A 25,652-nucleotide genomic window follows, 5' to 3' on the forward strand; every position below is an offset into this window, starting at 1 on the left:
ATAAATGGTCTATACTGTTCTAATTATTGACCTGACATTTAACTTTGTAAACAATCTATTAAAGAATTAAAAAAATAAAAACTACACTTTTTTGCACCTCTTTTAAACCTCTAGTTCTCATCCATCTTCTCTACCTCTTCCTTGCTTTGCTATCTCTCCTCTATTCTTTCCTACTCCTCCCTTCCTCCAAGTCTACACATGAAAAACACTGGAATTTCAGGAGGGCCGAAAACATGAAAACACACCGTTGCTTGGATACTTTCTCCAATTATGTTTTGCTTCCACAAGCTCATTGGAGACACTTACTGCAGGCAAGTGGTGTGGCGGGCCACATCAGCTCCTGCGTTCGAGAGCGCCGTCCCGTCGCGTCCACATACACTCCCAGCTGACTGAAGCACAGCAGCAGTTCATTGGCCCCCACCTCCATAGCGTGCAGCGCATCCAGGGATTGCTGGGCCAAAAAGGCTAGTGAGGGATCTCCGGGGCTCACCAGACTCACCGGTGAGGACTCTCCCTGCATGGCCAGCAGAGCGAAGCCCGACGGGTAACCCACGCACAGCCGATCACGAATAATACCCAGCCACTGGGCGATACCAGGCGCCTGCACCTCCCACAATTTACGGTGATGGGGCTTTACACGAGTGATTTCGTAGCAGATGACCTGCCGCTTCACACCTGCTAGGAGACAAGCTGGGCCACCAGGGCGTAGGGTACCTATGGTCATAGCCTGGCAGCCTCTTGTATCAGTCAACTTGGCATCAAAATTAACATCCGCACCCTCCAGTGCCGCCCAGGGGTATAAATGGACATGGCGGTTGCGGCCAGAAAGCAGGGCTACCAACTTCTCTTTGGGCATGAGCTCAATCTGGCAAACTTTTTTACAGTCAGCAGCACGAACAATGACTGAAAAAAAAGGTTGTTAAATTGTTAAATTAATAATAGTGAAAATGCTGCTGAAGAACTATATCTGTGCTATACAGAGTGCTCATACCATCTCTGGTGATCTCGACTACAAACAGGCCATCTTCCGTCCCCAAAGCAATCCGTTCTCGATCTGTCAAGACAAAACAGGGCAGATATGATTTGTGAATGGAATACTTGTGAATACGAAAATTCACCTGAAAATAGTTTTGTTCCAAACATAAGACTTTCATTCATATTTTAATTTATTTCATAAATTTCTTCATAAACTTCCTAAAGCTAGTCCTAGGTTATATAAAAAAGGGCTCAAGGTATAATTTTGTATTTGACTGCAAATATTAATACTGGATATTATTCTTAAAATTGTAATGTTACAAGCCATTTCCAAATGCACAATTGTAATGACATTTATATTGCTATATTCATAGAGAAAATGTAAACTAAAGTTTCGCTCTGATGAAAATGGGGAAAGGTGATTAGTTTAACTGACTGATTAGAATCAATCGTAGAGAATAAGGGCTACATAATGCTGTACTCACCAACGATGGCAGCAGAGAGTGTAGTTTTGATGGCAGGCAGGCTGCTGTCGTAGGCCTCATGCAGGGCATGCACCACACGGTTCTTCAGGCGGTTCTTGGCCAGGATGTTCTGCAGGCCCTCTAGGATGCCCACCCACTTCCTCTTCTCCGCCTCACTCTCGGCTAACACCAGCAGAGGCACCGGCCGGACCGGAGAATTTGAAGCTGATGATGTTACCTGTGCAGTTCAGGGCAAATACCGTTAATGATCAGGATGCACGATTAGTCAAATACAGCAATGATTCATTTATGAAACAAGAGACGTTTTGGAGCATACCCTAAATATGCAGGGGACGTCTTTACGATTGGCATGGATCACATCAGATGCCAACACAGAGCTTACGGAGAACTCTTCATCTCTGTGAGAAAAAGAAACAATGTTACAAAAATGTTAAAAAAAATGCTGCTTGATGCTATATTCACCCTGTTTGGGTTTATTTTGAAACATACATTATTTACATTAAAAGTCTGAGGTAAGTTTACGTTCATGCTCTTACTTGGCATTAAATCGATCAAATCAATCAATTTAAATTCTATAAATCAAGAGTCTTGTAGAAAAAAAAAAAAATTACTTGAGCATAAAATCACCATCTTTTAAAAAAATCATGTGAAAATGAGGACTGTTTTGCCATCGTGGGAATACACAAAATTATAAAATATGTTCAAAAGAAAATGGATTTTCTAATAATATTTTGTTGCAGCCATGGCGAGCATAAGAGACATTATATTTCTGAAACACAATCGAGAAATACTTTTAATTATTTACTATGAATAGTATTGCAACTGTGCATAAGTATATATGATTTGAGATGATCTGACTGATCCTGACCTCAAGTCGAGGACCTGACTGGCCATCACCCCAGGCTGAGTGGACTTCCCTTCTGGCACCTCATAGAGGAAGAGTTTACAGTCACACACTACAGCATATGCCCTCTGCCAGCCCTTCTTCACTCCTGTGGGCTTCGGGATCTGAAACAGGAGCAAACAAATACTGCAATTCACTGTATATTAAAAAAAAAATCTGTAGGAAATACCATCAAGTTGAATGTAAGTATATAACACAAATGGAATACAAATAATCATCATGCAACCTTTAAGAGAAACTTTACTACATTATCATTCTTACCCTGACAAAACCTTTGTACGCTGTGCCAATGCCCCTCTGCACATCAATACCCAGAGGCCTCTTGGCCTGCTCCGGAGGAATGGGGCAAACCTGGGGCGCGTTGTCTTTACAGGACACGTGGCAGATGAAAGAGCATACTAAAAGAGATTCAGCACCGGGAGAGAGAATTATCAAACATTCAAAAACTTGACAAGTAAAACTGGCATCAAGAGATCAAAAGCTCCCTATAATTTCCCTCAAGCCACCGTCTCTGATCTCATTTATCCTTAATGCTCAGCTCACCCTCGCAGGCGTAACCCTGTCGGATCTGGCCCACCATCAGGGAGGTACAGTGAGTGCACTGGGTCGGGCTGGAGAAAGTCTTAATGCTCAGCTGATGAGCTTTAGGCTGTTGATGTAAACAAAATATTAACAGTCAGAGGAACGAACGTTTGTTGATGTTGAAAAGCCAATAGTGATACCACTGGCACACTTACAGGACCTTAAGGCTAATGATGAGTAAGACGCATCAGAAGTTGTTTTACCTTTGGTGCAATGAGCGTGGGCTGATAGATCGGAGAAGGGGCAGCAGGGGTGGTTGCTTGAGGCTTGACTGGTTCCTAAAGGGAGCAATACAACAGTTTTACAAATAAAAGCTACATAAATTGTTTAAAAAGTACATAAAAAGCATGTAATACCAAACAAGTATATTTGATGTTTAAAATATTTTTTTTAAAGCTTCGTCCTATCCATTACTATTCAGGAAATGACTAAATCAATGGCCAATGTATCAGACAGGAAGTCTGACAGCAGCAGAATGTAATAGGAAGTGTTAGGTGGACACTCACATCCTGTTCTGAAGCCACTGATGGGGAGGAAGTAGGGAGGTCTGTCTTCTGGGGTGTGGCGTCCACATCACCGACGAAGCTTGTCTGAAGGAAAGAGCACAGTTGGGAAGCTCAAAATGTGCATGCATCATTTGCTGGGGGCTATTTTTATTCCACTTACATGGGATCTTTACGGGCCGCAGATGAGGTCAAAAACTTTAAAAACATACTTTAGTTTCTTCAAAAACCTATACTAACAGATTCAAGTCACGCCAACATTGTTACAATGTGACTGAGATGATATTTATAAACGTATTTTTAGTCATAACCAATAAGCATTCAGAATTCATGTGCTCACACGTGAAAGTCATGAGCATGAGGTTTATAGCTATTAATAAAATCATACATTAACATGAATAGATTAGCTAAATTTGGTTCTCAAGAAACATTATTAACGACCAAACAGTGCTGTTTAATATCATTACTTTTTTTTGTGTGAAGATTCAAAATTTCAAATTCATACAAAATTATACATGAATCCTATGTCAACTGTCATTGATCTTAAGATGCCTTTGTAAACACTAATACACCACCATCCTGCGTTAACCGTATCTGCAATTAAGCCACACAATTATGCTCAAATAATACTTACCAATATAATACTGTTAAACAAAGCACACTGATATGGTCTAACTGTATCTTTGCAACATGTGAATGCACAATGCTATCAATTAAGGGTGAAAGAAAAGAATTAAAATGCATAAATACCGGCAGGCAATTAAAATCATTAAGAAATTAATTGGCATCACTTTTCCTCAGAGAATTACTTTCATGTTCAATTAGCTGACAAGCACATACTTACCATTATCACCTATATTGGCAGGTTATAAATATTCTCAAGCGACCCCCACAATTTAATCATGTCTCATTTATTTTATTTCATTCAGTTCATTTTACGGCTGGTTGGCTTAGTCATTGAATTTAAATTATGGATGTTTATTGTCCTAGCAGCCTCTAAGAGTTAACTAACGGCTTAGTGCATTTGCAGACTTGACAAATGGAGAGTGACGTTATTAACATTAGCCGTTTAAGAGGTTAGAAGTCAGTGGGGAGGTGGTTAATACTAACTGCTGGATGCCAACATGAGTATCTAACCTTTAGCACCTACAATTAGACTGAATTGGATCTAGGGTCTGGTTGCAGTATGGCAGAGGAACACGGTCAGCAGACAAAATAGGTCTAACAAACTGAAAGGCAAGCTGGTTAGGCGGAATATAAGTTGTATGGACAATGTCTGGCCTTATATGATGAGTCCGGAATTATTAATATACGGTAAGTAATGTAAGTACCATTTTATTTACACAAAGCAAGCGCAAGATGAACTACAGTGTGACTTGAGACACTTTGTCTGCTGACAGATCACTCCTGCCAAGGTTAAAGTTCACAGAAGGAGGAGCTTTGTTCAGCAAACTTACTTCATCCCAAAATGCAAGCAGAGAAGATGCGGATGAGGAGGAGACAGAGTCCTTTTTTGAGGGGGACAAAAATAAGATGACAGGTAACACAGCTTTTGGTCTTTATGAACTCGCTTTGACTTGGTCGGTATCCCCGTGAGTTTTAGAAATACAGACTGGCTACATCTGTCAACCTGATCTGACTTTAGTGCATTGCAGTAAGGAAGCAGTTTCATTAAAATGAAAGATGGGCATCAGACTCGCAAAATCGTCCAGCTGCCTTGGTCTCTGATGAGGCAATGAAAGCACGATGGACCATTTGGCCATGAACTGAACTGACTCAGTGACTGTAGTAAATCCATCGCTCAAGTCTTAGTCATCAGCCACTGTTCCAATGTAAACTGTGGCTGAAAGCTACATAATAACTGTTTGGAGTCTGTGATTCAGGATGAGGCAGGGCAGGAAGCCTCTTATCACACATCTACACCAGTAGGCTAAGGGGGGGGGGTGTATGGGGCTGGTCAACGCAGGACTCTTGAGCGCAAAAGTAGCACGGAACTGACTGCAGTCATTTTGATATGTGTTTTTATATACGTATTGTAGCTCGGGCAAAAAGGTAAAGATTTTGTATCCAATAACATCCATCGATAATCTAAATTCTTCAAAAAAATTTGGAATCAGAAGTAGCAATAGTTTAGGAAAATTCTTAAATTAGAATAGGGTGATGTCAAAAATCAACAATTTAGACAAATTTCAAATAAAACCTTTAACTAATTTTAAGCAAACTCAAAATAATACATAATTACACAATACAATCACTATATTTATTTTTTGCATTGGTCTAAAAAGTGGAAGACAGGCAGAATGAAAAAGTGAATTCTCTGACAAGTAGGTTTCACTTATGGAAAAACAGAACTACAGCAGTTACCCTTGATGCCTCTGTAGAAATAAAAAGACAGATGCCTGATGCAACTAAGTAGATCAGGGACATGAGAACCAGTCTCTAGTATCTGCTAGACATTCACAAAAGTGTACAAACTCTTAGGCTTCAATCTGAATACTACTGACGTCACCTTTTCACTTTGATAAAACTATTAGGACTATTAGGTCTCTGAATTTTTAAGGCCGGAGGTCATTAGGATGATGAAATGAATGGAGAGAGGCTTGTTAATGCATGTAATGTAGTAGCAGATGGCCAGATACGATCAGAAACACTTACTCTGAATGTCAGGTCATGGGCGAGGGGAGAGGTATTGAAGTACTCAAAGATGGATTCCTGGAAGTCAGGCTGTTTCAGGCCTACAGTTGAGTAAAAAAGTCAGGATTAATATGGAGCTATAGAAAAATTATTAATAAAAAACGGGCAGCGTTTATATTAGATGTTTCTTAAAAAGATGAAATAATATGAAACCTCATGATTCATAGACACATCATATCAAGTAAGTCTTGCATATACAGGGCAAAGTCATAACATCATTTTCACCTTTGTCTGATCGTGAGCGGTTCTCCATTTCCTTCTTCATATTCTCCAGCTGTTCCTCCAAATCTTTGTTCTTGGCTTCTGTGTCCTTAAGTTTGCTGTAGGGTAAGAAAGTCCAAAAAGTAAGATCATTTGAACTAATACTCTGGGGTTTTTTTTTCAGTGTGCACATAAGACTGAACCAGTCCCATGCAACACACAAAGCAGGCACCTGGCTTTCTCCAAAAGCATTTGCTCGACTTATTTAAATGGAAGCAGAGTCTTCTAACAACAACCTAAATACACGAAAAGGTTGCATATTATAACAGAATCAAAGACTTACCTCTCGAAAGAGATGTTGGCAGCTTTGACCTTGCGCAGCTCATCCTGAACCAGTTGCTTGGCACGGATTTCAGCCTCCAAGGCCGACTGCAGCTCCAGACGGGCAGACATGTCCAACTTTTGACTGCGGCGCACTTTCCACAAAGGATCCTGGCAAGAAAAGGAGATGTGTGATTAAAAAAAAATGCATACTCAATTAAAATGCGATCGATCAGTTTACTCCATTTGCTATTGAAAGCCGTTTTATTTAAAGATAGTCATATTACGTTTGCTTAGGTACTTTTATAGTTGTCTGTAGATTATAAAATCCTGAAAAGCAGCAGTGCAATGATGTATTTACTCAATGTTTTGTGATGATCATAAAACCAAGATGCTCTTCGAAAGCACAGAGAAAGCATCATGCATGGAAAAAATGCACTGCATCACATAACAGATCTCGTAAATCCTCTCTAGCACAGGAATGGAATCCTTTAAGATGCATTTCTCATAAATCCGATGGCTCGTGTGGGCTTATCTTAGATCTCCTACAGTTTAATAGCTATTGATCTCAGCTGTCACCAATGCTCCACTATTAACACGTGTGGCTACAAGACATCATCTGTCTCCATGAGCTATGTGGCGACGAGACAGTAATCTACAAAAAAAGAGACAGTGAATGGCTGAAGGACAGCTGAATATTGAGGAATGAAAAAGAGGATTGCATCCATTTCATTGATTAAACGCATGAAGTGACTGCACTCCCACAGCTGATGGGAAGTGAGAGGCGGTGAAGGGCGTTCATGGGAGTTTTCCTGGCAGAACTCTTCAGCTTTACATTTGAGCTGCGTGCATTTTCCAGTGCGGCTCTCAAACACGCTCACAATCAGACCTGATACTGCATCACTCACTCTATTGTTTAAGCTTATCGAGTTAATGACTTCTCAGCATGACTGATTTGATGTCATCCAATAGCGTGCAAGTGGAAAGTTAAGGGTATACACACTTGACCTCATAAGAACAATGGAAGCGAGCTTATTCAAAATGTTTTCTATGCTATATGAATTATGATCAGCAATGAGGAGAGCTGATGCAGCATTTTCATTCATCTGTCTTTTGAAATTTCAGCTGGAAAATATCTGCTAACCTTAAGAGGTTTGCAAACCATCCTTTAAATAATCTGGACAGATGAATGGCAGATTGATTGGCCGATAGCCAAAAAACAATCTTGTGCTCCGCCTTCTTTTTGGAACTTCTCCACACTGACTGGAGGTTTGATGGATACACTCACCCGCCTGGTGACCCGAGGTGCCACCACTGACCTCTGGGTTGGCATGCTTACTCCAGGGCCTTGCTGATATAGTAATTCAAATTTACACAAAAGTATATTAATGTATATATTTAAATCTCTATATAAAATGTTAGAATAAATGAAGATTCAATGCACAATACTCAAATATTTAAATGTATACAAAACCGAAGTTTGGGGACAGCATGTTTCTTTTTTTCAAACATACAAAAAATGCATTTGCTCAGTCCTAAATATTGTCAATAATAAAATACTGTACAGCAATACTATCAATATTTTTTAAGAATTTATTTTCTACTTTAATATATTTTAATATGTATTTGACTTCTGGGATGCAAAGATACAGTTGTGGTGCTTTAATATGTGTGTGTAAATTTCCATACAATTCTTTTTTAAGAATTCAAAATGTGTTTATAAGCATTTTGATTATCCTTGCTGAATGTTTTTTTTTCTTCTTCCCCAAAATGAAATCTTACAGACGCCAGACGTTTGAATGATTGTGTATTTTAAGACTGAGAAGCCTATTAATTTGATTCCTTGAGACACATCTAAGAAGTAGGAAGTAATGTTAAACTATATTCTAGCAAGAAACGTCTAAATTCTGTTTACAGAAATTATTCTGAAAATCAACAAAACCCCATCGTGGCATTTTAATGAATTCAATCTGTCTTTTTTTTTTAACTCTATGACCCAAACTCTATGAGTTTATGGCAAACTTCTCCAATAGCTAAATGCAACTAAGTCTACTGACTTCTATTTGTACCATATCCTGTAGTAACCCTGCAATTAAGCCAATTAGCTCAATTTGAGAATAATCAACGTTGACCACATCTTTGGACAGTGGCTTTAACCCAAACCTTCGGGGTTGTGAATCAATAGTTCTCATCAGCAAATCCCACTGGCAATAACAAACAACAAACAGCACTTTCAAGAGGGAAAGCCACTAATGTCAATCTCCTGCAGTCTGTCTTTAACCTCCTTAGAAAAGGATATTAAATCAAATGTGACCTACACCTACACCTACACCATTAACATGTCACTTCCCTTCAATCAATTTCCATTACATTTGCTATTTTAAGCAAATCTAATGTTACTGTGCTACGGCTCCAAGGAGTTAGAGAGAGAGTGAGAGCTTTCCACTCTCTGACAAAATTAGAAGTCTCAATCTATCATAACAGATGCCCTATAAATCCCTATAAACTAAAACTGGAGCATAACAGCAGACCAGCTGTTTAACTGGGATCTCAGTGCTGAAAGCTTGATGATGCCGCTCTCGAAAAAAAACGCTGTAAATAAAATGGATTTCTTAAACTGATCACTTGGTTTTATTTTCTGATAACAGCGTAACTTCCCCTCTTTTAATATTGAATCAAAATATGTGATGTTTACCAGTGTTCTGGATCCCAGGCTTGAGCTACGCAGAGACTCCAACTCTTCTGTCATCTTGGAAGCCAGAGCCTGAAGGTAGCCACGTGCATCTTTCTCATCGCTCACCCTACAAATCATATAGTGGTAAATTCAGCTATTTGACAACAATTTCTCCAAACCAAGATACATTTTATTGCAGTTCAAGAGATAATTCAGCCCCAAATCTTGTGTACCACTGAAGAAACTTGTATTTTTTCAAATTGTAGATGTTGATGGCTATAAATGAACCACATATAAATGATTGTAAGGGGGGTCTTTCTCACCATTGGATGATCTCAGCAATCTGTGCTTCCCAGTGGGCTACACTCTCTTTCTTCGATGCCAGATCCTGGAGCTCGTCCTCCAGTTGCCTGTTCTGAGCCGTCAGCTTGTCCACAAAATTGCAGAGCTGCAGGAAGAGGATTTTAGGATAAGTGTCAAGGACTGAATACTACCCCAAAAACCAATATTCAAACGTCTCCTCTTGACATATGAAATAAGGTGTCCTACCCTGTCTGTTTCTACAGTGAGTTTACGGTTTTCTTCACTCAGAAGGTTGCGTTCACGTTCAAACTTCTCCTTCAGAGTACCCATGGCCTCGTCCATCTCTGCTCGCCTGTGTGTATAGAAAGTTCAGATATGAGTTTTTTTAATTTATTCATTTTAATTCAAAGCATTAAAAATGTCTGCGTCTGTAAAAATGTTTGAGTGCAGTTCTTCTGTAAATGCTTCACACAAATGTAATTTCAGGATTGGTTCACTTCAAGTTCATGTTGTATTTGTTGTGTTAATTCCAGGTGTTGATATTAATATCAAGATGATAAAACAAAACATTTATTTTAAATTGAAATAATATTTTGAGCATAACATACTTAATTCAAAAAATCTGTACATTATTTTTATTTATTTTTTATTTAACCCAATGCTGACAACCTCATTGTTAATTGGTGTTATCCCACAACCTGGACAGGTGACAGTGCAGCTCACCGCTCTCTTTTGGTCTTTTCCAGTTTGTCTTTGAGCACCAGCAGCTCTTTATGCAGTGCCAGCTGTTGACCCTCAGAGTCATGGAGCTCCTTCCTCAGGTTCTTCAGCTCTGAAGTGTGGCTGGCATCATGTCTCACCAGCTCCTCCTCATAGAACAGCACCTTCTTATCCAGCTCTGACTTCAGCTTGGTGAGCTCCTGCTGAGTCTCTGAACTGGGACCTGAGGCACGACCTGTTCCCTGCTTGACCTGAGAAAGAAACAATCCGAGTGAGAAACATCCTGAGTGATGTACAGCAGAGATGTACAATATTTGAGCTGTTAATACTTTTACACAATTCATTACTGAAATAAACAGAGTAATTTTAAACAATACATAGGCCTAAAACCATACAAAAAGACTTCTTGACTTTCATGCAGATGGAAAAAACATAACAAAGGGGATCATCCTGCTTAAAATATCCGAACAGGATATCCTATGCAAAGCTGAACAAAAAAGAAAAAACAAGGTGACGTCTGAGGTTAACAGGGTGGAAGGTGGTAGAAGATAACAAACAAGGAAAATAATGAATCTCTGAGAGACTGTCAAAAACATGCTGTATTTTACCTAGGGGTGTCCCCGACTAAGGATTCTCATACTCAAATATTTCTGATGAAATCTGAGAGCTATCTGACCCTCCATAGACAGCAACACAACTGAAATGATTCCAGATCCAGAAACGTAGCAAAAAAATTAAAATAAAATAAAAAAATAAAAAATGCGGAAAAACAGTCCATGTGACATCAGTGGCTCAACTTCAGTTATGCAATGCTACGAGAATACTGTTTTGTGTGTAAAGAAAACAATTTACTAAACCATTCTTCTCCAATAAGAACATTTCAGTTGTGTTGCTGCTTAATTTTTGTTCTGAAGATGAATGAAGGTCTTACAGGTTTGATATGACATGAGGGTGAGCAATTAATGACAGAATTTTCATATAATTTAAGTCAAATAATTTATATATATATATATATATATATATATATATATATATATATATATATATATATATATATATATAAATTATATGTATATATGTGGTGAATTAACCATTTAACATTAAACATCAGTTTTTACAAAACAGTGTGTGTGTGTGTGTGTATATATATATATATAAATTCAATTGTGAGATTCAGCCTTAAAAGATTAATAAGTTGACTGCAGTCAGTAAAGAGGCAGTGTATAAACGAGTGACCTCTGACCTTGAGCGTCTCCAGCTCGCTCTCCAGTTGTTTAGAATAGACTTCACTGTGCTCTCTGAGCTTACGCTCCTTAGAGGCTTCGGCACACGCATCCTCCAGCTGAGACTCCAGCTATCTCACACACACACACACACACACACACACACACACACACACACACACACACACAATCAATACGGCAAAAAAAACATAGGATTTGTATAGACATTCTCATAAACCCTTCAATCTTGGCCTAATTTCAACTGCACACACCCCATGCATGAGACGTTATGTCTCTGAGCACTAAAAAGATCCTGACAACAAGAGCAACAATTTTTTTTCGCCCCGAGACACTTCCGCCTTATGTATGAGAGAGAAAGAAAAGAAACATGAAAGAAAAGAAAAGAAAAGAGAGCGTATAAATGGGGGAGGGTCTCGATCCAGCTGCAGTCAGCACTGCGGTCAGTGTCATCCATCTGGCTCGAGTTAGTCACTGAGGTCCAGAGGAGGTCATGGGGTCCGTGAGGCTGGTCTGCAGGAGGCGGGGAGGGGTGTGAAGACATTCCTGCTGTCGTCTAGGGAGATTTGGAGCTGTTGAGTCCGTCTCTCTCTGGACTGATGAACTTCAAAAATGTGGCGCATTCCAAGGCCTTGTTTTCATCTGACTGTGCCCTCCGTCAGCCCCGGGGGTGTTAACACAATAATGCTGAGTAATAAACACGGCACGGCACCGGTTCGGAATACCAGGATGACACATGCAGCGTGAATACGTCTTCCTGACTGAAAGCCCCTGATAATTCATCTCCATTTACTTTAAAAACAGATCCAAAACAGTCATAACATTACAAGAGGGGCCGCGTGACCCCCTTCAATCATGCTGCTTACCTCTTTGCGGGCCTTCTCGGTTTTGCGGATGTCCTGGCGCATGGCGTCGATCTTCTGCATCACCACCTCCATCTCCTCCTCCTTGTCACGCAGCTGCCTCGACAGGCGCTGCTTCTGCGAGCGCAGCTCGGCCATGCGCTCGTTCAGCTCGGAGAACTCCTGCATGGCCAGCTTCCTCTGCTGGTGGGCGTCCTTCAGCTCCTTAGTCTGAGACTTCAGGCGATCCAGAGACTCCACCAGTTGCTGGAAAGGGAGAGCGAGAGAAACGGATGAAATGGGTTGGAGGGGTAAGCTCGGAAGACGTGAAAAGGATAGCACCGAAAAAGTGTGCGAGAGGAGCGGCGGAAAGAGAGAAAAAGGAAAGAGCAGCCGTGCCTGGAGAGAAAGGACTGAAAAGAGGCTGAGTGAGAAATAGAAATCATCAAGAGAATTGGGAGTTGCGCGCTAAAAGAATGGGACATGCGCTCGAAAGGGTGATATCAACCGGCACACGTGAAATTAACACAGATATCTTACTGGAGGTATTTTTGACACAGGCTAGAATGATTCTCATACACCAGCCATGCAGAGCCTGGCGCTCTGGGTCAAGAGTCAAGTGGAATGGCCCGACAAATTCGATTAGCTAAAAATGTGATACGCGGTGAGACTCTCGACCTGCCCTGTGTGAGGGGGTGATGACATTAATCTTGATGAAGCTGGCCAGTGTTTATGAACTTCCTGATTGAATAAAGCTGAAGAGGACATGTAATCTTCAGCACGAGGACAGGAGAACTGTTCTCTGGCAATTATGTCCACAGTCACGTAATCTGTTACAGCACATAATGTGTTTGATGGCAACAATATGACAACACTGAAAGTGTTCAGGAGAGTTTTACACCCCGGTATCTCTTTACAGCGGAGTTGAGAACTGAGATACTATATATTCTAAATATATATAATTTAATAAATATAATATATATGAAAAATTAGAAAAAAGAAAAAATTATATATTATATTATATATTATAAATATATATATTATAAATATATTATATAATATATATATATATATATATATATATATATATATATATATATATATATATATATATATATATATATATATATATATATATATATATATATATTTATATTTTACACAATACACACATTATTCAATCAAAAAAAATTCACGTAATTAAATCACGATTAATCATTTGATGGCAATATTTATAACAACTTAAATATAATTTAAAAAATAAGTCTAACTGCCTTTTGCAAAATTAAATGCACCTCCTCATCATATAACAATGAATATTTGTTCTTCAATGCAGAGAAACAAACATGAAGCGAACTTCAAAAAAAAAACCCCAAAAAAAACTGTAAACAGAAATTCCCACGCAGGACTTAAAATCTTTAGGACAATTTATATTTGTGGGAATAATTTCTCATACTTTTAGAAAGCAGTTCTTGCACTCAAGAACTGGTAACCCAACTCTTCAGTCACTTATACCTTATGGATATCTTCCTTCTCCTGCTTGAGAGCTTTGACTTGTTTGTCCAGGGCCTTCAGTTTGGTGGAGGAACTTTCAAAGTCCTGTCTCAGAGTCACTGCCTCCTCGAGCTGGTGCTCCAGCCTATCAGAGTCTGGGGAGAGACAAGTCACTCAAGAGTTATCTTGGATTAGCTGACACAAATGTACAGCCAAATAATCAAATCCAGAAATTCTGATAAGAGGAAGTGTCGTTGACTCACAATCTTGAAACAAAGACTTATCGCGGCACTGTTCTACGAACGTGTGATCAAAGTTAATCTATAACATAGGCGTGTGTGTGTACTGGTGCTTTGACAAGACTCATAACAGACTTTATCATATCGTATATCCATTGACAAGGATTGTGAGACCCATTACCTGCCAGTTTCTTTTTGAGCCGATCAATTTCCTCATTGAGTTTTTTAATCTCTTTATCACGACCAAGTGTGCCGGCCCCGCGCCCAGAGCCATGGAGGGACTGAACAGCCTGAGTGGATTCTAGGAAATCATGGGTGGAGCAAACAATCAGTATCTAATCAGAATACATTTCACTGGTGGATTTACAAAATGAAACAAAAGTACTATTTATTTTATTATTTAAAAAAAAAATAAAACCTGTGTTTATGTTTCAAAGATGAACAAAAGTCTTCTGACTAACTGATTTCTGGATGAACCAATCGTTTAAATGCTTTCTTCAGATATCAGTTGTAGTTTTTATTCCGTACCCTGCAGCTTGCGGTTGAGCTCCTGTTTCTCTTGCTCCAGACAGCGAATCCTCTTCTCGAAGGCTTCCACCTGCAGACCTCCATCCTGGAGATCCTCCCCGGCACCTCCATCCGTCAGCGCCACTCTCCTCACGCTTCCGCGGTCTGAGAAACAGCTTTCTGTGGTGTAGGTAAAGCCCACGAATGGCAAGTGCTGCCCGGTGAAACCTGTGTGAGATACCGGGGGAGCGATGTCCTGCAGGAGGAAACAGAAGAACCGAGGGTTGAATACAAACAAGTGGGAACTCATTCCCCACCATTGACAAGGTATTCATACACTTTCACACATACATATATATATGTCTTTACAAACACATACATGCATACATGTATACATACATACATACATGCATACGTGTGTGTGTGCGTATAAATGTGTTTGTCTACTCTGTTTATTTAAATTATTCTTATACTATTTTACAGGTGAAAAAAATATGATATTTGAATGCATTTTGCATGAAAATGCAGTACTTTGATAAAAATGCACTACTGTGATTAAAAAAAGCCTATCAGTTGATAAAATATAAACAAAAAGATAGAATCATTTTTTTTTTGTTTTAAACAGAGGCTCTTTGCTTTATTTTGATATAGAAATTTTTATATATGCGTAGCCTAAAATATTATAAAGGCTGTCAAATTTAGGTAAAAATCACCAAAAATGCTGGCAAAAGCTGTCAACTTAAACTAAACACAAAAACAAAAAATGCTGGCGGAGAAAGAGTTAAGGTTTCAGGCTTGTTATGTCATGTGGGATAAAATATTTTTCCTCGCATCAAAAGATTAAACCAACCGGGTTTTTCAGCACATCATCGTCTACGTCGAAGTTGGAGGTGTCTGAGGGAGAGCTGACGTCAGGGATGTACGGAGCCTCTGTGTTGCGAATGTTCTCCCAGACGATGCCGGAGAAGAAAGGGTGCTTCTTGAACTCCTCGATACCGTGCTGACCCAACCGACGCTCTCTACTGCAGATCAGCCGCTGGATCAGGTCTTTAGCCTCCTCTGACACATCCGTGATGTGAGAGGGGAACTGGAAACGCTCCTAAATTGTGCAAAAGTTTACTTAATCCGTATTTTCATATTTCCAACCCTAAACCACTACTCTGTGTCGACCAGATGTGCCGATAAAATTAGGCAATGCTGACTTCCAAAGGAGTTATTTATAGCAGACAATTTGTCAGACAATTATCCTAAAGCTTTACTTTTACTGGCTATAAATAAACACAGATTCACTGTGGTTCATGTTTTCTATCAAAATGCACGTGAGAACCATGTAAAGTGGACAAATACCAAAGAAACAATGATAGATCATCCCACCTCGTGGTTCATGATCTTCCCGTAGGTCTCCACCAGAGATTCAGCGTAGAAGGGCGTCTCGCCGTACAGCATCTCGTACATACAAACGCCTAGAGACCACCAGTCACACTCCGGCCCATATTTCCCCATGCCGTCCTCCATGGCCTGCAGGATCTCAGGGGAGATGTAATCTGGGGTGCCCACAGCCACTGATGACTGGACCTGCATAGGGGACGACAGGAAGTGAGGTCACAAACAAGGCATTAAAAATTTTAAATTAGTGACAGGAAAGATTTCTTTAATGTCATAAGATTTAAATAACATTAAAAGATTTCAAATAAAAATACAATTTCTTTTTATTCAAAAAAATCCTAAAAAATATATCATGGCTTCCAACACAAACATGGAGCAGTATAACTGTTTTAATCAGCATTAATAATAAGATTAGAATGATTTTTAATGGATCATGTGACACCGAAGATTGGAGTATAATAATTCTGAAAATTCAGCTTTGCCATAACAAGCACAAAAGTTTAAATAATCTAGAAAACATTTAGTTTAAATAGTCTGTGTGGGAGACGCCTTTTTACAGACCCTGAACTTCTGTATGCTTTTAAATAAGTGATAACAGCTATTGGCACATTAACCCAGTAGTGCACAAAAACACTACTATAAAAGGTGCAGATAAATAATATTCATCATGCCAAGTCTTGCTCAATCTTCCCCACAAAACACGTACCATGCAAAAGCACTCAAAACATGTCTTGACCTCCGGTTATTTTTGTAATATGTTTAATTGCAGATAAGACGTAAACACTGTCAAAGACAACACTCAAAGGTGTTGAAAAGTGCCTTCAAGCTACATCACAGACACCGTGACAATACATTAAGGCTTTGTGGTTTTTACTTTGATGTTTGCAAAAACTCACCTATACGTAAGTGTGTCTATAAGCAGGCAAAATTTACTTCTAGCAGGTATATACTTTTAAAATTAAGGAGTGAAAAATGAAGCAAACAACACAGATGACCTCAAATTTTCATTACAAGCTGGCGCGTGTTGAATTTTCAAACATGCTTTAAACATGAACTGATCGTGATTTTGCTTGTTTCAAATAATTGCAAAGATCTCCTGTGCTCCACATCTAAATACAGGAATAGCAATTCCAAAATGTTCAGGGATCTCCTCAGTTAGTGTGGAACATAGCACATGTGCAGCTGAAAAACTAGAGTCCCGCTCTGCCCTTCTACATGCTGCTGGCACAGAGACACACACACACACACACACACACACACACACACACACACAGAACAGTAGATAAAAGCTGCTTTGGCCTTGGTCTTGTTATCAGTAGGCTATGGTGACTCATCAGTCTGTGATCCAGAGGGGTGGGCAGCGACGGGCCTTTCTAATTAGCCCCCCCCTTCTAGAGTAACAGGGCCAAAAGCAGCTCTATTAATGTCAGGAGCAGAGAGAGAAAAGAGGGCAGGGACAGTGCTTTCATCAAACAGATGGAGACCACCCTGCAAGGATGACAAACTGACTCTGGTTTTAGATCGGCACTCAAGTTCCTGATCAAGTCCTTGACCGCATACTCACCGTGCCATCTTGCATCATCTTCAGACAGGAGCCGAAGTCAGCGAGACGGATGTGACCGTTCATGTCCAGTAACACGTTGTCTGGTTTTATGTCCCTGTGGAAAAAAGAAACACAACATTTAAGCATGAAATAATTCAATCAGTGCTTTTTAACTGGCTTTGCTTCTTTTTTTTTTTTTTTTTTTAAACATCAAGTGGTGACCTAAATCCAAATTGTTTAGAGCACAAAAATGTCATTAAAAATGAAAGATTGGCTACTAATATTAAAATGAACTGCATGGGCCCAATAATATGTAGAATTACTAACATCGCTTAGAATCACCAGAAAAACTCTCAATTTTGGTTTGTAAATGTCTCTAAAATTTCAGTGGTTTCATGCTCTCAGTACTTGCACAAACACAATGTGGTCAGCAGAAACCATGTTTACCCTCCATCGCATGTTAACTTGTATTTAATGAAGTCTAAGTCGTATCATTTTTCTTCTAAACCTTCTGCACTTTTTTTGAGGATTTTTGAGGATGAGGGTATATTTCACCTAACCTTTCCAGGTTGGCATCTTCCTTATTTGGCTAGATATACTAAATGGTTTTAGTGATATTAATTAATAAAATACAATTAAATGTTTGTTTACGGCATATTAACAAATGTTACCATTAGCTGAAATTACAAGCAGTCAACAAATTAAATTTTTTACAAGTTATTGTAAAGTGAAATAAATGAGAGACTTATAATGCAATTGCATTACTTTCTTAGTGACACTAAACCTTTTAGTAGAGTAGTGGACTGGTAGTGTAGATATCATTAACCTCGACATACCACTAGACACCAGTAGAAATCTGTCAACCAGTAGGGATTTTTTGACTCTTTCTGTGTTACATCTTCATGTGACCTTGTTGTGCTGTGTAGTGACGTTTTAAAGAATTGCGGTTTAAAACAAGTGATTTTAATTCATTGAAACATAGTCATCAGCGAAAGAGAACAAATTTTGCTATATGCACAATTTTTCGATGCTGTATAGGCTTTAGGTGGTTAAATACACATAATTGTATTTGCAAATATCCCCACAAACACAGTTTTCATGTAAAGTGTGAAAGTATGCTGGATACAGGAAGCTCTTAAAGTGACAAAAAAGTCTAATATTCCTGCCATCTTGAGAGAAATTCTCTCACTGCTCGACTAAATGACTTTTGTACCTTTCGTATATAGAAATATATAATTAATCTACACAGTTAGAAGATGCAATGTTTTTATACATTTTATTGCACAACGTATGTAGCATTTCATATTTGTTCTGCTGTTGTTTTTCTTGTCCTATTGCTTGTAATTGCACTCTTATTTAATTGCTGACTCTTTGTCTTCAGTTAGCTTTTTTAAATTTAGGGTAGTATTAGTTCATGATATTGACACTGGAGACAAGAATTATGACATTTCTATGGTATCAAAACTTAATATGATAAATATGACCTTATTTAAAGCAGAAATAACTGCATTGTGATATTATTGTTATGAAATAAAATGACTTATCACCATCGTGATAAGCTTTAGGTCATATGGCCCTCCCCTAGCGGGTTGAATGTTATTAGTCACATTTAGGTCACGACCCACCAGTTAAGAACCACCTCTGTAAAGATGGCTCTGGCAGAGATGATTACAAGAAAACATGGCACTTAGTGCCGTTCATCACACAGCTGACACTGCCCTGCTCTGTGAGGTGTTATTACTCCGGTGGGCATCCCACCCTGCGGCTGCTCTCCAGGGTGGCTGTTCCTCCATGCCCAGCCATGCCCTGCTCTCCATGTAAACAGCCTGCCTTTGTTCACCCTCCCCCATTCACACACACTCAGTCCCTGTCTCTCGACGACTGGGCCACACACACAGTGCCCTCTGATTCACAGCCCTGGCACCACGGCGAGCACAGCGGGTACAGAGTAAACATGGTGTCAAAACTCGTCGCACACACCACACCATTCACAACCTCGCCGGGTGTCAGTGTAAGCATGAAGGGTTGTACCCGTGGACGCACGCGTGTTTGCGAGAGCTAGCATGACTTTAGTCAGCTGCTTTGAGCCCAGCATGATGTTTACTATAAGTGAGAATGATGCGATGTGTTTAAAAAGGCCGCTATGATTGGTTGGGGGAATCAAATTAAACTCACTGAATAAAATGGCCTCATTAATACTCCCTCGTACCAATAAAATCTGTATGGCTGAAAATTCATGCTGACCTTTTCCTTAACACGAAAACTGAATAGAACCAATGGTGTTAAGATAAAAGAAAGCACCATAGGAATATCATAGAAATAGTTTAAATGATTTTTTTGTTTAAAATTAATGAACTGTAATCCAAGTCTTCTGAAGGAATATGAAGAAAAATTGATAAATAAAGCAATGTGAGAAAGAGCAGCATTCTATGAGGGTCACACAATTTGGGTGAAAAAAAAAAACAAAAAAAAACTGGAAACTGAAAAATAATACTTTCCTTTCCCTTAATTTTCAAACATAAGATCCACTGAGATTTTAGTGTCACTTGTTACTTTTTAGAAGTTATAAGTAACCCAAATGCTGAGTTTGTTCGGAACGGCATTTACTGTGAAATGAAGTGCTCTGAAACGCTGAAAACATGGGATCATGAGGGGTGTGTGTAAAAGTGCTGAACTTCACTCTAAAGCAAGCAGGGCATGTATTCAATTAATTAAATTAATTAAACACAGCTTTTCAATTCCATAATCACACTAAGCCATACTATCATTTCAGTTTTCACATCTAACAATGTAAGGGTTAATAAATGCTCTTTTTTTTTTTTTTTGGAAAACTACCATTTGAATATCGCTACTGTATCAGAGGTGATGCTTCCACAGAAGGAAGGAAGAGGGAGCTCAGCTGGACCGGATGGCAGTCCGGGACAGGCAGCCAGGAAGAGGCCCCTGAACCTGAACAGATCTGCAGCAAAGAACACCACAGCGATCTGGGAGTGGACATATGGGTGAGGTGCCGTTGATCTCCAGTGGGCCCGTTACTCACACTCTGCTATGCTTGCGAGTACATGTTCAAACACCTGGGCAAAATGCTACATTGGGTAAATCTTGTTGGGGCATATTGTTTTGTCTGGATCTAATTTTCCGATAAAAAAACTTGACTATCAGCATAAAGGGGGTTACGTTATACTTGAAGTCATGTAAATGTCTGGCCCGGTTTATGCCAGTTTGCTGACAAGCATGACCTTTGTGGTGAACTTGGTCTTGCTGGTTATTAAAGCTAGCTAAGAATCAAGTCTGTGTTTGATTCTCCCTTCACACACACACACACACAATCACGTCACCTGTGTACGTAGCGCTGCTGATGGATGGAGTGGATAGCGAGCACCATCTCTGCCACATAGAACTTGGCCATGTCCTCCGGGAGTCGGTCCTCAAATTTACTAAGCAAAGTCAGCAGGTCGCCTCCCACGTAATAATCCATCACCAAGTACTGCAGGAGGACACATTATCATCCCTTATCACACAACACCATTCAATTACACAAACACTGACTCAGCACCTCGTAATATCAACTGAACGACATCAAAGAGTAGTAGGATTAACAAATATTTATTACACGACTACACAGAATGCACTGTGCCCTAAACCTCAAGTGCTCTGTATTAGTGTTTGAGGGCTGCGCTATCCGATTTTATGCTACAAATAATCATCAGTCATTCAGATAAACATGACATTTTCATTATGGCCATTATTCGACAGATAATTATTTAAACATCATATAATTACAGATTAATTACATGAAATATATCTGGCTTAGAGGTTTGATTTAGATAGCTTACATTAAATACATCCAGTATGAGTGCTATTTATGCATTCCGCGTTGTTACTGTTAAACTATTCAAAATGTTTTTTCTTAAAAGACAAATATATAGATTAGATGAAAAAACTAAAAATATTTTTTAAAGATTTAAAGATATTTAATTGGCTAAATAGAATTATATAATAATATTTTTTAATATAAAATGTATAAATATATATATATATATATATATATATATATATATATATATATATATATATATATATATATATATATATATATAAACTAAAATAAGTAAATTCAAATCACTTAAAAAAAATTACAATTTAAAAAAAATTACAATTTAAAAAAAAATTTCAATAAAAGCTTTTATTTTTATAAATCAGTTAACAAATATAGTTACTAAAAATATTAAGAAATATTACTTTAGTATATACACACACAATATAAAATAACCTTATACTGCTTCTAATAATACAGATTATGATTTATATCAAGTTTGAGATGTGTAGGTCTAAAAGTGCTTAAACTCTTACTGATAGCTGACATTAATTTATGTCCTATGAGAATAATTGTATGTAGAGATACACACCAGATAGTTGTCATCCTGGAAAGCGTAATGCAGGGTGGTGATCCACTGGCAGTCTCCATTCACCAGGACGTTCCTCTCTTCCCGGAAACACGCCGTCTACATAAGGTGTGAAGAGACTTATTAAATCAAAACATTCAAAAACATTTTTTTTTTCTTACACATTACTTTGACAACCTTATTAAAAAAACAGACACACAGTATATTTTGTTTTACTATACGCCTCATTTTCAATTAATTGTGCAGCACCAGTTTTTGGAGATCAAGAATGAATGGGTAATTCATGAATTCAATGAATTAAACTACATCCACCTGCAGTGATGATGTGCATGGCTTTCCTATTTCAGATTTTAGTCTTAGATCTTATATCTGCTTGAATTGGGACTCTGGACATGTGAGGAGGGATAAAAGGAGCCCAGTGAAGCTCAAAGAGGATTACTGACAAGCCCAAGTGACAAAAGTTCTCCTGACATGCCTCTGGGAGGCCCGTGGGCACTGTCAGGACTGATCGGGCTGAAACCGGGGCAAGAGCTGGAGCAGAAAGGAGCACTTCAGAAGAGAGGGTTTGATCGCAGTCATCGAGTCATTAGAAAGAGACCTGAAGATCTTATGAGAAAACTAGGACTAGGAACTGCATGGTTTTCGCAAACAATGCGGCTTCAGTTGCTAAATTACAGAATTGCTCAATATAGATGGATATTTTTGGCTGTTCAGTTTAGACAATTACACATTGTCAGATGAACAATTAGTAACTAATCTGAGTAATATTAAGACTGATATGCCCAAAGTACACACAATATATTGTTCAGCTTAAAGATACGGTAATGGATCCAAAATATTATTCACTGAATAAATGAGTCTGATTCAAAAGTGCCTTGGAAGTTTGATTTGTGAACTATTTGAACTGACTCATTAAAAAGAACCTGTTCATAAGTCATTTGTTTGTGATTCATATGTCATAGATGACACTAGTCATATTTGCTTTTATTTGATGAAACCATATAAGGATGTGTATAAAATTATTTATTAATTTCTTTAAACGCTAGATATATTTCCCACACTTTTTCAACCATTTAGTTGGAGATTAAAGGCCTAACGATAAGCAATGAACAGAAATCTGTTTACCTCGGCTCTCTTGAGCATCTCCCACTTGTTGAGGATCTTCATGGCGTAAACACGCTCCGTGTGTTTCATCTTCACCACAGCAACCTAGACAGATGAGATGAGGATTTAGCCAATGCATACAAACAAATTAAAACTCAGCATGATTTAGAGGCTGTGGTGAATTGGATCATTTTCATTTCCCTCGTTTATTCATCGCATGCACTTGTGGCCCACTTAGTCAAAAACCCCCATGGGGGAAAAGAAACTCTCTGAATGAGATGCTTTTGATCTCTGAATTCAAAAAAGGAAAAAGCTGAGATGCAAGACGGCTGAATTTTTGCATTAAAAAAAAAAAAAAAAAAAAAAAAAAAGATGGCACTCAGAACCGGTTAATGTAGGCCATAAAATTGTAGCACATTAAAAAAAAAAAGTCAAAAGTGACTAAGGTCTTCCCTGCAGGGGGAGTGACATGATATTAGGACAGGGACCGATTGGAAAGGAGTGTCTTGTTGGATGTTATTCATGTGGGGTGGAGACAGCAAACACCCTGCCTGAAGGAAGACACACCAGTCAGGGAGGAGATGCGTGAATGCAGTGATAATGCAGTGAGAGACTGTGATAATGGTGACTTGACATAAGTAAACAACTAACTTGTTACCGAGTATCCAACAGTTTGGAGAAGTTCATGTTTAATTAAAGGTTTAGGCTCAATCAAAAATGAATTAGTAAAAAAAGGTTCTTTGTTCAATACAAAACACATTTTAATTCATTTTGTACTTGGAAGACAAAAGAGACATAGACAATACTACTGCATATTGATGATAGAGATATCGCCTGTGACTGATGCCTCGGTATATATTATTATCTGACTAGTATTATGATATAATAAATATTAAGGCTTATGCTAAAGAAATATGATTTGACAAATATGTATTTGTAGCAGTATTGTGCATTATAACTCACGCTAAAATAACAATGAACATATTGCTACTTAATTCTTAAAGGTAAAAAACGGATAATATTTATAATGCTAAACATTTTTGTGGAAACTGTGATGCATTCGTTTTTAGAAGGCTTGATGAACAGAAAACAGTAGTGTACATGTGGACTATTTTTATACATACATTTTTTGTCCCTTAGGAGGCTTGACAGCCTCTATATATATATATAAAAAAACTGCATGAACATTCCTCAAAACATCTCCTTTTAAAGAAGTCAAGTCATACGGGTTTGAAACAGAAAATATTTCTTTTTTTTGTAGTAAGCCTTTAAACCGAGCAGGAGCTGTTCATAAATCTACAATATAAACATCTCTGTGAGATTTCATTGACTTTCAAACATAAATCTCTGTGCGTGACCAATGTTATTCTGCTATTATCTGTCCACCGGCTATTTGTGACCGTCCAGTCGGCTACTGTTAAGTGGAGTCATGAATTTCCCTGTACTTTGCCTCACTGCTCGGGACACATCACATGATGTGTGTTTACCCTCAGCGGAGGAACAGTGTTCCCCTCACGTGGACCCACACCCGCATACCTGCCCACAGCACAATGTGCTGCTTCAGCAAAGAACACACTGCTAACTTTGCATACTGAGGGCAAATTACGAGCCCTGCTGCTGTTTTGCGCTTTTCGACCCCCTTTGATGTCCTCTGGAGTGTGTTTGTGCATGAATCAAAGTATCTGCAAGGTCCACTCTGGCGACAAACTCAAACAGAGGCTTAATCACACACATGCTTCTTATCTGTAAGGCTCCAAACCGCAGCAGATAACTGACCTCATTACAAAAACAAACCGAACCCTGAGTGCTCAGAACCCCCCCTCCCCGATTCCTCCTCCCTCTGTGTCTCCTGTCCTCTTTCCCTCTCTCCTTTTTTAGGCACATGTTTCCACAAAGGCAGTCGTCTTGACCTGATTGAAAATGCAGGAGAGTAGAAGGAGAGGAGCGGGTGACCAAAGTGGACACTGCAATGCGAGTGTCACCGATGCACTTGTGTCCAAAGGAGAGATCATGTTCGCAGGAGCTTAGTTCCTACGGGATCAGAAGTCAGAGGTCACAGAGTTATTCTGACGTACAGATCTATACAATGACACGGGCGCTAAGCAACCCTAAAGACGAGGAAGGGGTTGCATCACTCTGGATACGCAATGTAAAATTTAAAACTGGCTTTGGGCCTTAATTGGCCAACAATTATTCATCCGACTGGATTACAGGGGACAGTAAAAGAAACGTGTGACAATGGTCCAGTCGGATGAACAGTCCTGTTTTTTTACTTGTCACACTTTCACTGCTTGTAGCCATTTACTTGCACAGTATGGAGTAAAAACCCCCAAAAACATTGGCAACAAGCAACTGTTTGGTTACCAACAGTCTTCAAAGTATCCTGTTTCGTCCATAATACTCATACACCTTTTGAACAATATTAGGGTAATTCAATTACAAGAACTGTAATTTTTTTTTAAAATGAACTACCAGCCGTGTGAAAGCCTGAAAACATCCAAGAGATTCTCATCTAGACATTCCCATAC

General features: G+C 38.9%; 1 protein-coding gene across 5 annotated transcripts in view; it reads right to left on the minus strand.

Annotated features, from left to right (window-relative positions):
- cdc42bpb (CDC42 binding protein kinase beta (DMPK-like)) overlaps positions 1 to 25,652 on the minus strand; it is a 56,488-nt gene that overhangs the window by 9,101 nt on the left and 21,735 nt on the right. For 3 of the 5 annotated variants that reach the window (XM_043219415.1, XM_043219414.1, XM_043219417.1), the window contains exons 3-30: positions 23,146 to 23,229; positions 22,024 to 22,119; positions 20,953 to 21,101; positions 17,636 to 17,729; positions 16,060 to 16,260; positions 15,536 to 15,784; positions 14,707 to 14,941; positions 14,360 to 14,479; positions 13,961 to 14,094; positions 12,470 to 12,712; positions 11,606 to 11,716; positions 10,366 to 10,613; positions 9,889 to 9,994; positions 9,663 to 9,787; positions 9,361 to 9,466; positions 6,688 to 6,836; positions 6,369 to 6,463; positions 6,105 to 6,184; positions 4,907 to 4,957; positions 3,453 to 3,536; positions 3,150 to 3,224; positions 2,908 to 3,013; positions 2,626 to 2,762; positions 2,329 to 2,468; positions 1,777 to 1,858; positions 1,461 to 1,677; positions 992 to 1,054; positions 307 to 903 (exon numbers count right to left, since the gene is read on the minus strand). In XM_043219415.1, coding sequence (XP_043075350.1) covers positions 307 to 903; positions 992 to 1,054; positions 1,461 to 1,677; positions 1,777 to 1,858; positions 2,329 to 2,468; positions 2,626 to 2,762; positions 2,908 to 3,013; positions 3,150 to 3,224; positions 3,453 to 3,536; positions 4,907 to 4,957; positions 6,105 to 6,184; positions 6,369 to 6,463; positions 6,688 to 6,836; positions 9,361 to 9,466; positions 9,663 to 9,787; positions 9,889 to 9,994; positions 10,366 to 10,613; positions 11,606 to 11,716; positions 12,470 to 12,712; positions 13,961 to 14,094; positions 14,360 to 14,479; positions 14,707 to 14,941; positions 15,536 to 15,784; positions 16,060 to 16,260; positions 17,636 to 17,729; positions 20,953 to 21,101; positions 22,024 to 22,119; positions 23,146 to 23,229 — 4,177 coding nt within the window. The remainder of the gene's footprint in view (positions 1 to 306; positions 904 to 991; positions 1,055 to 1,460; positions 1,678 to 1,776; positions 1,859 to 2,328; positions 2,469 to 2,625; positions 2,763 to 2,907; positions 3,014 to 3,149; positions 3,225 to 3,452; positions 3,537 to 4,906; positions 4,958 to 6,104; positions 6,185 to 6,368; positions 6,464 to 6,687; positions 6,837 to 9,360; positions 9,467 to 9,662; positions 9,788 to 9,888; positions 9,995 to 10,365; positions 10,614 to 11,605; positions 11,717 to 12,469; positions 12,713 to 13,960; positions 14,095 to 14,359; positions 14,480 to 14,706; positions 14,942 to 15,535; positions 15,785 to 16,059; positions 16,261 to 17,635; positions 17,730 to 20,952; positions 21,102 to 22,023; positions 22,120 to 23,145; positions 23,230 to 25,652) is intronic. The other 2 variants (XM_043219416.1, XM_043219418.1) reach the window with 1 other exon arrangement.

Source organism: Puntigrus tetrazona, chromosome 20 (assembly GCF_018831695.1).
Source record: "Puntigrus tetrazona isolate hp1 chromosome 20, ASM1883169v1, whole genome shotgun sequence".
Lineage (NCBI taxonomy): Eukaryota > Metazoa > Chordata > Actinopteri > Cypriniformes > Cyprinidae > Puntigrus > Puntigrus tetrazona.